The sequence below is a fragment of the Pinus tabuliformis genome, chromosome 4_1 (assembly GCF_031772625.1).
Source record: "Pinus tabuliformis cultivar Carrire ecotype Pingquan chromosome 4_1, CPIR1, whole genome shotgun sequence".
NCBI classification, from domain to species: Eukaryota; Viridiplantae; Streptophyta; class Pinopsida; order Pinales; family Pinaceae; genus Pinus; species Pinus tabuliformis.
The window spans coordinates 972,000,467-972,017,989 of NC_142303.1; the positions used below are offsets into that span (position 1 = coordinate 972,000,467).

At 34.7% G+C, this 17,523-nt stretch overlaps 1 protein-coding gene across 1 annotated transcript; it reads right to left on the reverse strand.

The window, feature by feature from the left end:
* Positions 1-12,256: 12,256 nt before the first annotated feature.
* LOC149179378 (bHLH transcription factor RHL1-like) lies at positions 12,257-16,725 on the reverse strand. Its single transcript, XM_089422448.1, has 4 exons — positions 16,646-16,725; positions 15,129-15,195; positions 12,533-12,751; positions 12,257-12,442 (listed from the first exon to the last, which is right to left on the reverse strand). The coding sequence occupies exons 1-4, from the start codon at positions 16,723-16,725 to the stop codon at positions 12,257-12,259; spliced, it is 552 nt and encodes a 183-aa protein (XP_089278574.1).
* Positions 16,726-17,523: the final 798 nt, after the last annotated feature.

Sequence of the window (17,523 nt, forward strand, 5' to 3'; positions counted from 1 at the left end):
ACATCTACCAGAAGAAAGCCATTTATGTGAGAGGCACAAAGTTTTCATTAAAATACATAGTTGCTAATGGACTTGTGTAACAATGCGATTTCACCAAAAATTCTGACCACAAATCGGCACGTGAAGTAATAAATAGTTATCTTCCTTTTATTTCAATAATCGTAGGCTTAAGCTTACCAAATATATACATTGCGGAGATGACGTGCGACACATTACGTGGGCACATCTCTCATCCGTTATCCAAAGAAAAACGTCATCGCTTATTATTGGTTTGAGAGACCGTGTCAATAATGAAGTCTTAAATCTCAATCCATTCTCTACATACTCAGGACTTTGATATAGAAAATTTATATGAGATATTGTTGGGAATTTCTGATAATAATGTTGTGTTTTTAACACAGCAGAACTAAAAATTTGTTTGCTGAATACAGTATTTCAAGCAACAGAGTTTCATCAACAGAATTTTGGTGTTGGTGAAGAGAAACTATTTGTTAAACACGGAGTTTCAGCAACACACAAAAACTTTGTATTGATTAACAAGACTCACTGTCACAAAAAAATAGGAACGCTTTAGATGCAGTTCCAAAAATTTCACTTGGAAATTGACACTCTTGTGTGTGCACTTCTGTGCATTAGAAAAAAGCAAAACACTGTCTCCTTTGAAAATCAACCCACTCTCTGTATGCTTGGAAATTGACACTGTTGTGTGTGCACTTCTGTGCATTAGAAAAAATCAAAATAATGTCTACTTTGAAAATCAACCCAGTGTTTGCACTGTTGTGCGTTACACACACTCTGTTTCTACTTCGAAATTTTACAGTGTTGTATTTAAAAATTTCTTACATTTATGGTGCTGCATATTCCATTACAATGCTTTGAAATTTTACATTGCTCTATGTAAAAATTTCTTGCATATATTCCATTACAAAAAAAACCTACGTTTGCTCTTCCATGATGCTACATATTCTTTGCATTCAACCTACTAAAAAAATTCGTTTTTCCCATTCCAATACATTCACAAAAACTCCACATTCAGGCTGTGCTGCATTTTACCCTCTTTTTCATCTGCGTTGAGTACATTACTCAAAAGACAACAATAAATATTACATTCACGCTGATGGGTGCTCCCTTTCACTTTCTTCAACAAACACGAAACATTACTTTTCAATGTCCACATTGCTGTGCATAAAAGTTTCATTCATATGCTTTCGCTTTCTTCAACAAATAGGAAACATTACTTTTCAATCTCCACAGTGCTGTGCATAAAAGTTTCATTCATATGAGCTTGCTGCTGCATTACATTTCAACACCACACAGAAAAACTATATAAAATTTTTATGACAAGACTAGAAATTAAAACAAGGTATGGAGGGGCACACAAATAAGTTTAATTCCTGAAAGTTTTGGATGTTGCGGTACATTTTCCATGTTCGCAATAAAACCTCGTGTTTACTATTTTTACCAAGTCTACCATGATTTTTGTGTTCTTAAATGTTTGATTTCCTTGATCCCAAAAAACAAAAGTGTTCTTAAATGTTTGATGTCCTTGATCCCGAAAAACAAAATCTGCACCGTGTAAGGAAAAATCTAGTCTCGATTTGTTGTCTTAATTGGTGTTGTAGTTGAAAGTAGTATTTCAACACTCCCCCTTAATTTCAACTGCTCAGTTATAGTCATACCCAAACATTTCCTCAAAAACTCAAAACTTTTCTGCCTATTTGTATGAGCTTTCCTTTCATCGCTTTCACTGTTGTGCCAAGGCACTCCAATCAATCCCGAGCCACAAAACTGTGCGTGGTTACTGTTATGGAGAATAAGAGTATTGTCTTTGAAGCTGGCCATATCCATCCGGGCATGATCTGCACTTGTGCATCCTGGAAAAATCAGTGGGTCATTTTCTCTCAATCCCTTAGATGTTCTTTCATATGCCATAGGAGCTGCAAAAGTATTCTCATTATTATGTAATATCCTCTTTCTCTCAAGATTTCCAACTTTTGCATCTCCAAGCTATCCTACAACGTTTTCTTCTCTACCCTTATGGCAAATTTAATTCCATATCTCTCCCCTATAATAAGATCTTCAAGGGACTTCAATTCCTTTCTCCCATTCATGGGAAGAATGACTGTTAATATAGTTCAGAGATTATTTCATAAGGACCCATTCACTAATAGCTTCAGCAATAATGATCAAGAATTACACGCTCCCCCTAAGTGTATGCGTCGTCTCCTTTTGGCACAATCTTCTCAAAAAAAGTTTAGATTGGCTAGGGAGCTCAAGGGATTTTCGGACTGTATTTCCTTCCTTCTCTAGACTTGTGTAACTTTCTTCTTTTGCATGGTTCTAGCTTGTGTAAGAGCCCATGTTAAGTTAAAATCACATGCCATATGACCAATTTTATGACACATGAAGCATTCTACATTGTTCATGAATAAGATTTCATGATTTCTTCTTGTAAAATTGTTTCTTGGAGGTTGTCACAGACTATAACATCTATCTCTATGAGATGCTTTACAGTCTTTTGCCATATGACCAAAGTTTGAACACGAATAAAAATAACCAAAAAATGAACTTTGGTACCTCGGAGATGGAGGTTTCCTTGATGTACTTCTGAAGCCTTTCTGCCTTGAGATCCTGTGATGATAACCATTGCCTCTTGCCTCTTTGACATCATCTACATTTCCTTTTGGAGCAGGTTTTCTACTTGGAGCATGATTTCTTCTTGGAATAGGATTTCTTCTATTGTAACCTTGATTTTTCTCCTTGCCTTTGCTCGAACTCGGAGCATCACCATTTCTTTCTCTTTTCTTCACATCTCTTTTGCTTAAAGCATTTTCATTCTTATTTGAGGGTTCACCTTCATACCAAAGTCCTCATTTATCATATGGACATCTGTGATAGCTGAGCATGTCATCAAAGGTTTGAGAGCTCTTTAAGATTTTGTTCATCCCTTCAACCTTTTTTCTGAAGAGGACAATCTCTTCTTCCAATCTTTCACACTCATTATTCTTCTTTGCAAGTTGTTCCTCACTTTCTTCCTTGCTACGAGTAGCTTCAGTTGCTACTATTTTAAGGGAGATGATATCTGACTTCATTTTGAAGATTTCTTCATTCTTTGCTTGACTGCTCTCCATTTTCTTCTCAGCATATTGTGCCTATTTCATGGCTTCTTGTAATTGAGACTTAAGGGAGGAAACCTCTACCTTGTACTCACCAATCTTCTCTTCAAGTTTGTTCATGCTCTTGTGACTTTGTTCAAGTTGACTTGACAAGGTATTTTTCTACTTCTTTGCTTTATTCAATTGATTTGTCATGGATATGACTTCTTCATGATGCGTCTCTTTGCTTTGATGAAATTCCTTTTTAAGTTTGGGAAGCTTTTCATCCCTTTCCTGTACTTGAAGCTTGATGAGGTCAACTTTCTTCCTTGTTTGATATTGGTTACCAACTGGAACTATCTTCTTAAGTGCCTCATTTTCCTCTTTTAAATTGTCAATCTCTTGCATGGAAGTCATAAGTTGAGCGAGGAGTTCTTCTACAAAGTCCTTTTCATTATTTTCATCTTCCAGCTCTCCTTCACCCTTGATGTCATCACTCTCATTTTCAGCTTCTATGATGGGTTCACGATCTCCTTCTTGATTGATGGTCATGGTCAGTTTTCCTTTTGAGTGAAGGTCATGAAGTTTGTCCCATATATCCTTCGCTGATGAACGTTTTCCTAGATTCTTCTTTATAGAATCAGATAGCCCATTCAAGATTGTCTTTGATGCTTTTGCATTGTACTCCTTGGATTCTCTATCCATCGTGCTATCATCAATCACTAATTCCCAAATTTCAATCCCTTGAGACTGTAAGAAAGTCCTCATTCTTACTTCCCATATATTAAAGTTCCCATTGAGCCTTGGAGCCTCATCAAATTGATTGTCTTCTATTTTAGTAGTAGAGGGAGACACATCCTTAGGAGGATTGGAGACTTTCTTCCTTGACCTCGCCATTTGTGTTCTAAATGTTGACCTTCAAGCTGTTAAGCTTGAATGAAGGAACCGGGCTCCAGCCATTCTTGCACTCTTAACTGTGCTTCAAAATACTTGACTTTGTATTTAAAATAACTCACTGTTCTCAACAGTAATACAAAAACTAACTTGAGAAATACCTTAGATTCTTTCTTGACTCAGTCTTCGCTCTGCTAGAGAAGTTGGTGGAGCAACAAATCCTTCCTTCAGCTTCTTTGACACCTTCAAAAAGCCTAGACAAGCTCTGGTACCATGTTGGGAATTTCTCATAATTCTAGAAGAGACAAAGAGAGAATAACGCTCTGTTTTTAACACAGCGGAACTAAAAATTTGTTTGCTGAATACGAGAGTTTCATCAATAGAATTTCGACAACGATGTTTGAGCAACGCTGAAACTCGAGTTTCAGCAACACTCTGTTTTGACGCAGAGAAACTAATTGCTAAAGACGGAGTTTGAGCAACACACAAAAACTTTGTATTCATTAACAATAGTGACTCTTACAAAAAAACTTCCTCTAACAGAGGGATTACAGTAGGAACGCTTCAGATGCAGTTCCAAAAAGTGTTGTGTTTGCACTTTTGTGCATTACAAAAAAGCAAAATACTATGTCTCCTCTCAAAATCAACCCATTGTCTTTGCATTGCTGTGCTACACACACACTATGTTTCTGCTTTGAAATTTTACAGTGGTGTGTGTAAAAATTTCTTACATTTATGCTGTCTCATATTCCATTACAAAAAAAACTTACATTTTCCCTTCTACGCTGCTGCGTATTCTTTGCATTCAACCTCCTGAAAAAAATTCCTCTCGCTGCTGCGAGTTTTTCCCGTTCCAATACATTCACAAAATATGCTGCATTTTGCCCTCTTTTTCTTTCACGCTCATTTCTCAACCGACAACAATAAATATTATATTTACGCTGGTGCGTGCTGACTTTCGTTTTCTTCAACAAACAGGAAACATTAATTTTCAATCTCTGCACTCCTATGCATAAAAGTTTCATTCGTATGAGCTCGCTGCTGCGCATTACATTTCAACAAGACAGAAAAACTACATAAAATTTTTATGACAAGACTACAAATTAAAACAAAGTATGGAGGCACACACAAATAAGTTTAATTCCTGAAATTTCTCGATGTTGCGGTACATCCTCCATGTCTGGAATAAAACGTGGTGTTTACTATTTTTACTACCATGATTTTTGTGTTCTATTTGATGTCCTATCCCGAAAAATTTTTACTTCCATGATTTTTGTGTTCTATTTGATGTACTTGATCCCCTAAAAACAAAATTACTACCATGATTTTTGTGTTCTATTTGATGTCCTTGATCCCGAACAATTTTTAATGCCATGATTTTTGTGTTCTATTTGATGTCCTTGATCCCTAAAAACAAAATCTGCACAGTGTAAGGAAAAATCTAATCTCGATTTGCTGTTTTAATTGGTGCTGCAGTGGAAAGTAGTATTTCAACACATATGGCGTGGCGATATTTATGGTTACACTAATGAAATATACCAAGGATTACACATGTCTATTTCTCTCTCTCTCTCTCTCTATCTCTCTCTCTCTCTCTATCTATATATATATATATATATATATATATATATATATATATATCATAGTCGCAAAAATCATCGATTTGCTATAGATTTCACATCATATTCAGTGGTGCGAAGTAGGAGGTTGTCCGTGTCCTCTACCAGGGCTATGATCCATCCCACCATCTATTAACATTACGTTTTCCTTCATACTTCTCACAATATTCTTAACATGAGCTTTTTGAAGATGATATTTTTCTGAAACTTTGACTATATGATACCGACACCAAACCACCGACCTTTTGTTCGTGAATAATATCCTCGTATGGATTTTCTACAGATGAAATCACAGGCGCTACTCCGGGACGACGAATTACCTCGGTTTTTAAATATCGAGCTTCATTGAAGGAGGAGGAACGGAGCAAACAATATGTGAGCATAATCAAATAACAGGAAGCAGTTTTGAAACGTAAACCAACCTTCATTCTGCGACTAAATTCTAAACTTCTAGTTTCTTCACAAAATTGGAAACTAAACCAATCCTGACTAGAGAAATAAGAAATAAAAACAGTTTTGATATAATATAGCTTCCGAATTCTCTGCTAATGGTCTTCTACGAGATCTCTAAGCTTTATTTATCATCGAGATGTGACCTTATTTATCATGGAGATGTGAGATTAAACCCTTTCCTTAGAAGTGTGAGCTATATATATATATATATATATATATATATATATATATATATATATATATATATATATATATACTTTGTGGCTCTAAGAGCTTTGCCATTATTGCATAAAACCCGTGAGTGTACCCAACTACTGAAAAAAAAGGTAGGAAAATATGAAAACAAGAAGCCTAGTTTTCTGTTGGTGCCTAGGTTCAGTATTACCTCTGAGATATCCTCCTTCCCACGAGCAGATGAGAGTTCAGTTTTCAAAAGCCCAAGTTATACCAACACTCCAGGTTACCGGATACTACTCACCCCTCCCAAGCTCTATAACTCCTGTTGCCACTGCTTGTGTTGCACTATTTTCTTTTTATTAAAGCTTTTGCAATGACTATGGTCTTTCTTGAATCACCTAAAACTTAGCTTCCTGAAACACTTGAAACATTTGCTAACATGCCTCAGTGGATGAACAATGTGTTTGCTAAACTGAATCTACAATATGTTCGCTAACCTCAATGAAAATAGAGGGATGTGGAATATATGGACAAGTGTAAGGGTGTTGGGTTTATGCAAAGTCTACATGAAAGTTTTGAAATTTAGGATGAATTAAGTTGCCCACACTAAAATAACATCAGGGAAAGTGATGTGGGCAATAAGAAGTTAAATAGAAACTTTGGTTAAAATTTCAGAGAAGGTGCCGAGCATAAACTTGGTCAGAGATTAATTAATCGATATAAATTTACAGTCAACCCCTGAATTAATAGTGAGTCAACTACCGAGAGAATGATAATACTCCCTGCGTTGCCGTAGGCAGGGACTAATAAGGATTCATAAAAATAAGCCTATGAGTTCAATTACAAAATAAATGTGGTATGCTCACATACTTTTATATATCTAGAACTTCAATTGAGAAAGATTCATCAAAATAACCGAGCAGTTCAATTACAATAAATGTGATATGCTTAATTACAATAAATGTGATATGCTCACATACGTTTGCTTACCTGTTCGGACAAGGGAATCTCAAAATACCTGCAGAAAGAGAAAGAGGTCTCGTTACTTAAGCACAGATTCCTGGCCTATCTTCGCTATTACTGATTTAAAACATCGCGCAAGCTAGATATTATCTGAAAATCAACTTCATTTGGCTCATTAGTGAGAATTCCCCCACCCTGTTATAACTTCAATTTCCCTTTCAGGCAAATCACGGCCGATTCCAGCAGATCCTATTAGAGGAACTCCACGAATGCTACTGACAGTTTGTGAATGTTGGGAATAATGCTTAATTAGTTATGTAAATTTCTATTTAGTGTTATGTGCAAAATTAAGGCAACAAATTATTAGCTCGAAAGTGCTGGAAATTAGCTATAATGTGAGTAGATTTATTTCAGAGTTGATTTTAGTAATAGTTTTACTATTTAATAATGTAGTTAATAGCTGAATTAATATATGAGATTTGCAACATTTTTTAGCTCACACAGTAACTGTATTTGTTAATTGTTTTATTTTTATTTATATGTATTTTTCTTCATAGTAGTTTTGGCTTCTCAATTGGCTTGAAATAATTCATTTCATATTCTACAAGTGGTATTAGAGCAGGTAAAATTATTTTGGGTTAAAGTTGTATTGTTGGTATTTCGCCAAAGTTAATCATGTCGAATTCTAACCAGATGCTAGTTCCAGAATTTGATGGCATCGATTATGATTATTGGTGCATTAAGATGCTAGCCTTTTTGATTGGAAAATATTTGTGGGAGATTGTTGAATCAGGATATGAGGAGCGAGCTGATTGGAATGCTCTTAGAGCTAATGAAAGAACAACAAGAAAGGAAGCAAGGAAGAAGAATGCTCAAGCTTTGTTTCACATTCAGATAGCTCTTGATAAGAGCTTATTTCCAAGAATATCAGGAGCAAAAACCACCAAAGTTGCCTCGGAGACTCTACAAGAAGCTTACCAAGGTAGTGATCAAGTTAAGGTGGTCAAGCTTCAGACATTGAGGCGAGAGTTCGAGAATTCGAAGATGCAAGAAGCTCAAAGTATCAGTGACTATTGTGTGAGAGTCAAAGATGAGGTCAATAAAATGGCTACACTTGGAGAAGTTGTAAGTAATGAAGTTTTAATAAAAAAGGTATTGAGATCTTTAACACATAGATGGAATCATGTTGCAATAATCATGGAAGAAAGTAAGGATTTGACAAAACGACAGTTTGATGAATTGGTTGGATCTTTGATGTCTCATGAAGAAAGATTGAAAGAAAGTTTTGAAGCTGTAGAGAAAGCTTTTTCCTCTAAATTACAAATTACAATGAATGAAGATGCAAGTAGCAACAGTACCAGAGGCCATCAAGGTCAAAGTAAATGGCAAAGCCAAAATTATTCAAGAGGTAGAGGAAGAGGTGGCTCAAGTGGAAGAGGTAGCTTCAGAGGAAGAGGTGGAGGTAGATTTGATAAGAGAAATGTTAAATGTTACCATTGTAATAGGTATGGTCACTTTGAAAGAGAATGCAGATTGAAAGAAGGTAAAAATGCTAATTATGCTCAAGAAAATGGTGAGTATCCTCGAGATCACTTATTTTTATCTTATGCCAAAGGTGAAAATACTACTAAAGATGTTTGGTACCTAGATTCTGGATGCTCTAACCATATGACAGGGAATGAGAAGTTGTTTTCAGCAAAGGATGGAAGTTTCAAATCCAAGATCCAGCTTGGTGATGATAAGTCACTGGAGGTTGCTGCCAAAGGAGCTATGGAGGTCCAAACAAAAGAAGGTATAAAGAGTATTCATGACATTTATTATACTCCACAATTGAAGCATAATTTGTTGAGCATTGGGAAGCTCTGTGAGAAAAATTATAAAGTAGTCTTTGAAAATAAGACATGTACTATCTATGATAAGAATATGGGAAATAGGGTGATCACTGTTGTGCCTATGACAAGAAATAGGATGTTTCCCTTGAGGTTTGATGAACATAACAACAATCTTGCTAATATGGCTTATGAGGATTCAAGTTGGTTATGGCATCTCAGGTATGGGCATTTAAATTTTCAAAGTTTGAAGTTTCTAACCTCACATGCATTAGTTTCTGGTTTGCCCAAGGTAGAAGAGCATAAGGAGGTTTGTGAAGGATGTGCTAAAGAAAAGCATGCAAGGGAAAGGTTTCCAAAGGGAAGTGCATGGAGGGCTCATTACCCACTTCAGCTTGTTCATTTAGACATGTGGTCTTATACAGACTAAGAGTTTGGGTAAGTCATCATATTTCATCACTTTTATTGATGATTACTCACGAAATTGTTGGGTATATTTTTTGAAGGCCAAAAGTGAAGCTGTGGATACATTCAAGAAGTTCAAAGCCCTTCTAGAAAATGAGAAAGGGTGCAAGATCAAATGTTTGCGGACTCACCATGGGGGAGAATTCTGCTCAAAAGCTTTCCAGAGTTATTGTGATATGAATGGCATCACGAGGGAGCATACTATAGCATACACACCCCAGCAGAATGGAATCGCTGAAAGAAAAAATCGTACTGTGGTTGAAATGGCAAGATGCATGCTACAAACTAAGGGATTGAGCAACACTTATTGGGGAGATGCAGTTGCTACAACAGTATACATCCTCAACAGCAGCCCCACCAGTGCACTATAAAATATGACTCCTTATGAAGCTTTGTATGGAAAAAGGCCTAATGTTAATCATTTCAATGTTTTTGGTTGTTTGGCTTATGTGCATGTACGTGATCGGAATAGAAAAAAGTTAGATGCAAAGAGTGAGTTATGTATTTTTATTGGGTATAGTGAGACAAGCAAGGCTTATAAATTGTATAATCCTCTAAATAACAAGCTTATTGTTTCAAGAGATGTAATTTTTTATGAAGGGGGAGTTTATGGTCATCAAAAAGGCCATGTTGAGAAGACAAAATCTATTTTGAATGATGATATAATTGTTGATAATGATCATGAGAAGCCAACTAATGTTTCTGTAACTAGCGGCTTAACTCCACCAAGCAGCCCTTCATCAATTTCTTCAACATCAAGTTCAAGTCCAACTTCTTCTCCAAATTCTACAAGGAAGGTAAGAAGATTGAGTGATATTTATGAGAGGAGTGCAAATCAAGCACATAAAGAAAGCCCAATAGGTGAGATAGTCAATTTTTCTTTATTAGCCAAGGCTGAATTTGAACCATCATGTTTTGAAGATGCATGTACTAATGAGGTTTGGATGCAAGCCATGTAAGAAGAGATGGATTCCATTCAAAGGAATGACACTTGGAAGTTGACAGAGCTTCCACATGACAAGAAAAAGATTAGCACCAAATGGGTCTATAAGACTAAATTTAACAGTGATGGGAGTGTTGAAAGACACAAAGCAAGATTAGTTGTTAAAGGATTCACACAGAAGTATGGAATTGATTATGAAGAGACATTTGCAGCAGTAGCAAGATAGGAGACCATTAGAATGTTGATTTCATTAGCAGCTCATAAAAAGTGGAGCATACATCATATGGATGTGAAAAGTGCCTTCTTGAATGGGTACTTAGAAGAGGAAGTATATGTGGAGCAGCCACAAGGTTTTGAAGTGGAAGGAAAGGAGAATAATGTCTACAAGTTGAAGAAGGCTTTGTATGGCCTTAAGCAAGCACCAAGAGCGTGGTATGCAAGGATTGATGGATACTTTCAGGAAAATGGCTTCGAGAGAAGTAAGAATGATCCTACCCTTTACTACAAACAAGAAGGTATTGATATTTTAATCATAAGTTTGTATGTTGATGATCTATTGTATATGGGTAGTAGTTCTAAGACGAATGATAAATTCAAAGTTGCTATGATGAATGAATTTGAGATGAAAGATCTAGGCATCATGAAATATTTTCTCGGAATGGAGGTTTATCAAAGTAAGGATGATATTTTCATTTGTGAGACAAAGTATGCATAGGATATGCTAAATAAATTTGGCAAAGTATGCATAGGATATGCTAAATAAATTTGGTATGCTTGATTGTCATCCATCCCCTACACCAAGTGCTCATGGAGAGGTGTTATGTAGAGATGATCGTGCTCATTTAATTGATGAGAAAACTTACAGAAGTATTGTGGGGAGGTTGATATTTCTAACCCACACAAGGCCTCATATTACATATTTAGTTTCACTTGTTTCAAGATATATGACAAATCCATGTGAAATACATATGAAGGCACCCAAGAGGATTTTACCGTATGTGAAAGGCACTATAGATTTCGGTATTCATTACTATCTTGTTGGATTTAGTGATTCAGATTGGGGAGGTAGTCTTGATGACCGTGGAAATTGTTTCTCTTTTGGTTCTAGTATAATTACATGGAGCTCAAAAAAAACAAAGCATTGTTGCCCTCTCATCCACTGAAGCGGAGTATGTTGCAGTTACCTCAACACTTAGTCAAGCTCTTTGGGTGAGAAAATTTTTGGAAGAAATTGGAGAAAAACAAGTTCAGCCTATAGTGATTTATTGTGATAATGTAAGTGCGATCAAGTTAGGAAAGAATCGAGTTCATGGAAAAAGCATTTTGACCTGAAATATCACTTCATTAGAGATTTGGTGAAGCATATAAATACTTAATTAGAGATTTGGTGAAGCATATAAACACTCAGCATCAACTAGCAGGTATCTTCACCTTGCAAAAGATCGTTTTTTAGCACTACTAGATAAGATAGTAATTAATCATTAAGGGGGAGTGTTGGGAATAATGCTTAATTAGTTATGTAAATTTCTATTTAGTGTTCTGTGCAAAAATAAGCCAATAAATTGTTAGGTCGAGCTGTAATGTCATTAGATTTATTTTAGTAATAGTTTTACTATTTAATAATGTAGTTAATAGCTGATTTGCAGCATTTTTTAGGTCACACATTAACTGTGTTTCTTAATTGTTTTATTTTTATTTATATTTATTTTTCTTCATAGTAGTGTTGGCTTCTCAATTGGCCAGTGAAGCAGGCCCCTTGCTTGAGCTTGCTTCGTTAACATAAGTTGTAACCGTCTGTCCGATCTGTGGCTTTTTAGTTTAATTTGATATATATTTCACCTGTTCTACTGGAATCAAAGAAATTCGTTTACTTTGTAAATATTCCATGGCTGTGTTCATATGCTTCTCCATGAGACCCAGAACAGTATTCTCAAACTCTAGACTATCCCGTAAGAGTGAAGGACTAGGTTGAGCCACCGACGCCGATGCGTAACTGTTACAACCCTAAGAAAACCCACAAAAGATGGCATCAGCAAACAATCATAGACTGGTATTTTCTCTACTTCCAGTGAAAACGTGGAATTAAGCGTGTACCTTAACTGGAACATTCGCAAATTGAGGCGCAACTACAACCGCACCACCAAGTTTTCTTGTGCTCATATCCTGCATAACAGTTTTAAGAACAAAAACTACTATCATAGGTTTCAAAAAGTCAATCTTGAAAAACATTCTGTTCAAAGTCAAAACCTTTAGTGCCTGTTGTAGAAATTTAATATAGTCAATGATTTCATCTAGGGCAGAGCCTTTGTCCTTCTGCACACAATAAAAAACATTAAAGGAAATTAATTTTACACAGACAAAATATTTAAAACAATGCAATCCTGGTTTATTGTTACCCATTACCAACCTCCCCTGCATACAAAATATTTAAAACAATGCAATCCTTTTTTATTATTACCAATAACCAACCTCCCATGCATAGCCCTTTGATACACAATTTACAAGACAGGGAATGTCTTGTAAAAAGACATAGAATGTTCCGAGCACTTGCGCAGGTCACTAGTTGTTCCGAGCTCTGTGTTGTGATTGCTTAAATGATATTAACATTTGAAGACTTAACTTCAATTTGGTTTTGATATTTTCATTAACCTTTCATGCAAGGAACTTCCCTTCTTTGTACAATAGCGTGTGATGTAATTGAAAGTTGATCGCTTCGATTATAGTATAGATCACCAATATTCTGTAATAGATTTATTTCATATCAACTCATCCCTTCTTTTACTAATATTCCATATCTTGAGATGCTACAACTTTTACCTATCTCTGAGAAAAAGTCAATAATTCTATATATCATTGAATCATAGAAATGTCCTTAAATCCAAGCATCGCTAATCCCTCTGGCTTACTTGCTCAGATTGATGAGAAATGACTGCTCTAGTTGAATTATTTAAAATAGTTTGATTATGTAAAAATGTTTAATCATTTAGATAGTTTAATTAGTTTATTTATTTCATATACAAATGGTGAAATAGTAGCTATATTTGGATATGATATTTAAATTATTTATTTAAAAATATTTAATTAGTTTATTTATTTCATATAAAAATAGTGAAATGGTATTTATATTTCGATATTAAATCTAGATTGTGGTAGTTAAATATATATAAATTTCTAAAATTATTACCATTTCATAAAGAATATAAGTGTGGAAAAAATCTGTGGTTGATTAGTTTAATGATATTTAGTTGTAACAAGACTATTTTTGTATTTATTTTTATGTGTTGTACCAAATTCTTAGATATATATATTTCTTTATCTTCTAGAATTATTGGACCCTATACTCACAACTGATTAGAGTTGCTAGTTAGATATAATGACATGCAAGATATGGTGAAAATGAGATTAATAGAATGGCTAGGTGAAGTAGGTTTAATTTAAAGTGCCTAGTGTAAAAACACTGACACTTTCTAGGTAAAGCCCAAAAAAAAGGCACAACCTACCTTGCACCTCCACACTCTAGGCTAATACCAATAACAAACAACAACTAAACCTAATCCACAACTAATCTAAGATATATACATAAATTAGATCCTCCTTTTGAATATTACATTCTTATTTAAAAGGAACTCTCACACTTGTGTATATTTATAACATGAACATTTGCAATAAGAAGCAACATATTATCCATTGCTTAAAGACAAAAATTCCCTTCATTTAAGTTGTTCTCCAAAAAAAACCCAAAAGTCACCATTATCATGCAAGTAATAAAATTATCCTTTTTAAATACCACAAAGGTAAACCTGTTTCTACAAACCATAATACACACAAAAACCCTAAAAATAATGATTATTACAGAAATGACAAGAATTAGATGTTATCTTAACACCATTTATTACAAAATATTTAATCTACTTTATTCTTAAGATAATTAAACAGTCACCTCCACAAATTAAAACTTTGTGTTTAGTAAAACAAGAGTCTTTCAAAGTATAAATAATTTCGAACAAATATTCAACCATATAATATAAAAATAATTCCATTAAAATAATATTAAAAAAAAATATAAAATAATATTAGAATAAAATTAATTAAACAACTACCACAATCAATTTCAACACAAAATGAAAATTATACCTGCTTAACTTTAATTTTCCTAATATTACTTCATGATATCTATTAACAATAAAACATTATATTCCTAGCAAATCTCATGACAAAGATTAGAAAGAGGGAGAAATTACCCAGACTTATAAATAGAAGGCTAGTGACAACAACTATTGGTAATGCCTAAGCACATGGTGTGTGTTACCCATTGATTCCACTAAGTACACTGTTAGCTTGATTTGATTTTAATAGAGAGTTACCCATAGTGTGCAAAAATATGTTAATTTTGAATGAAATAAATATAAAACATTCTAGTGAGAGACATGCATACCTAAAAGGGGAGCAAGGTACAATACATAAAATTTCAATACTCAAATCAATGAAAATGGATTTATATGTAAGTCACAACATTGAATGAATGTCATGTAGCAATATGGAAAATCAATGTTGAAGCTATACTGTAAAATTTCAATACTCAAATCAATGAAAATGGATTTATATGTAAGTCACAACATTGAATGAATGTCATGTAGCAATATGGAAAATCAATGTTGAAGCTATACTGTATTTACTTTTCCAAAAATACCTTATTAGCATTTTGGGACAAGATTGTGGAAAGCTTGCACGTTTTTGGAAATCTTCCTTTTGCGATCCTGCCACAGGACACAATATAATTAGTAGACAATGTTAAAACATTTTTGAGAAAAGGTTTTAAAGAGAAATACATGATCAATTTTCTACACCCTCATTGTTTTCACATTTTACAAAGCTATTTTCCATATGTAAGCTATTTTCAACCAAAAAAATGTTGGGAATTTTCTGTTTAATTCCAAAACAAAAATGAACAAAAAAAAAATGCTCTATTTTTAACACACAAAGCAAAAATTATTTACTAACAAGAACAGAGTTTTTCACACACATAAAAATATTTACAAAAGGGTCTTCCTCTTCTTCATGGATTACATTAGGAACACTTCAGTTCCACAAAAATTACTTTCTCTCTCTAGAAAATTTTTCTCGTCTGCTGCATATTTCATTTCAACAACAAAGAAAAACTTTCTCTCAACTCTTGTGCATTACTGAGAAGAAAAAATACATTTACACTATTGTGTAATATCTCATATGCATTGTGCTTTCTTATCATTCATTACATATTCAATGAACAACATAACTAAAAACAAAAATGACATTACATTTACTTGTTGCCATACTCTCGTAAAATAAAAAACATTAAAATTAAAACATCTACCTACATTCTACAAACTACTGTAAATTCCATTAATTACTTCACTAGCAAACTGGCGGTCAAACAAAACTTTTACTTCACGTCACGTAATTTCCTATAAGCGTGTACATCAACTTTGGTTTCAATCGGACGGCTGAGATTGGTTTGAAGAAGGTGCGATCTGCGATAGCGATCAGATCACATCACAACATCGTAATCGGAAGAAATCAAGATCATGTGACAGAAACAACATGCACGGATGCGATTTGCAATTTGCGATAAGATCGCATCGCAAAGAAAAAAGTACACTGCAGTTTGAATTACATTTCAACACTCCCCTTTAATTTCAACTGCTGGGTTATCAATCATACCCAAACATTTCCTCAAAAATTCAAAAGTTTTCTGTCCCAATGGTTTTGTCAGGATATCTGCAACCTACTCTTGAGTTCTGCAATGTTGTAAAACAATTTCTCCATTGTTTACCAATTCCCTCATGTAATGAAACTTTGTGTCAATGTGTTTCATTCTCTTATGAAACACAACATTCTTGGATAATGCAATAGCTGAGCTATTGTCACAAAAAATCACAGTTTCTTTTGTTTGTTCCTCGCATAAGCTCCTTAACATCCTTCTCATCCAAATTGCGTGACACGCTGCTGCTATAGCTGCTGCAAATTCTGCCTCTGCTCTAGACAATGCTACAATAGGCTATTTTTAGAATCTCATGAAATGGCTCGTGAACCCACGTGAAAAACATAACCGGGTGTGCTTTTCCGATCATCTACACTTCCAACCCAATCACTATGAGTGTATCCAATTAAATCTTAACATTCTGAAGTATTATATAAATGCCAAACCTTTTAGTACCTTTAACATACCTGAGAATCCTTTCTGCTGCCTCCCAATGTGCTTCATTTGGCCTCTCCACGAATCTGGAAATTAAACTAAGAGCATACATTATGTTTGGCCTAGTTGCAGTCAAATACATGAGGCTGCCAACTATGCTCTTGTACAAACTATGATCAAAATCCTTGTTGCTATCCTCTTTGTTGAGTTTTAATCCCATCACTCTCGGAGTGATCACTACTTTTCTCTCCTACATATTAAATCTTTCCAACACTTCACTAACATATTTTTCTTGCGAGATAAAAATCTCATTTCCATTTTGTTCTACTTCTATTCCTAAGAAGTATCTCAACAAACCCATGTGAGACATTTCAAATTCTTCTTTCATGACTATTTTGAAATTTTCAATAAGATATTATTACATCATTACCTCTGAAAATAACATCATCAACATATAACACAACAATTAGTATTTCCCATCCTTTTCTTTGAGGTAGAGGGTGGGTTCTCCCTCACACTTTTCAAATCCATTTTCCACTAGATAAGAATCTATCCTACTGTACCATGCTCTTGGTGCTTGCTTCAGCCCATAAAGAGCTTTCTTCAATTTTCACGCTTTGTGCTCTTCGCCTTTCTTTTCATAGCCTGGAGGTTGTTCAATGTAAACCTCTTCCATTAACGCTCCATTTAGGAATGTTGACTTCACGTCCATTTGGTAAACTTTCCACTTGTTTTGTGCTGCTATGGACAACACTCCTCTCACAGTTTCCATTGTAGCAACTGGTGCAAAAGTTTCTTCATAGTCTCTCCCATATTGCTGCTTGTATCCTTTGACAACCACTCTTGCCTTGTGTCATTCTATTTTGCGTTCAGGATTACTCTTGGCCTTGTAGACCTGTTTAGCTGCAAT

Bases quoted from the DNA above. Each gene is read 5' to 3' on its own strand.
- LOC149179378 (XM_089422448.1), bottom strand. From the start codon at position 16,725: ATGTATGCTCTTAGTTTAATTTCCAGATTCGTGGAGAGGCCAAATGAA. The intron at 15,196-16,645 runs GTATGTTAAAGG...GTCCTGTGGCAG, and splicing joins GCAGCAGAAAGGATTCTCAG to GATCGCAAAAGGAAGATTTC. The intron at 12,752-15,128 runs GTATTTTTGGAA...TATTGTGTGCAG, and splicing joins TGTCCCAAAATGCTAATAAG to AAGGACAAAGGCTCTGCCCT.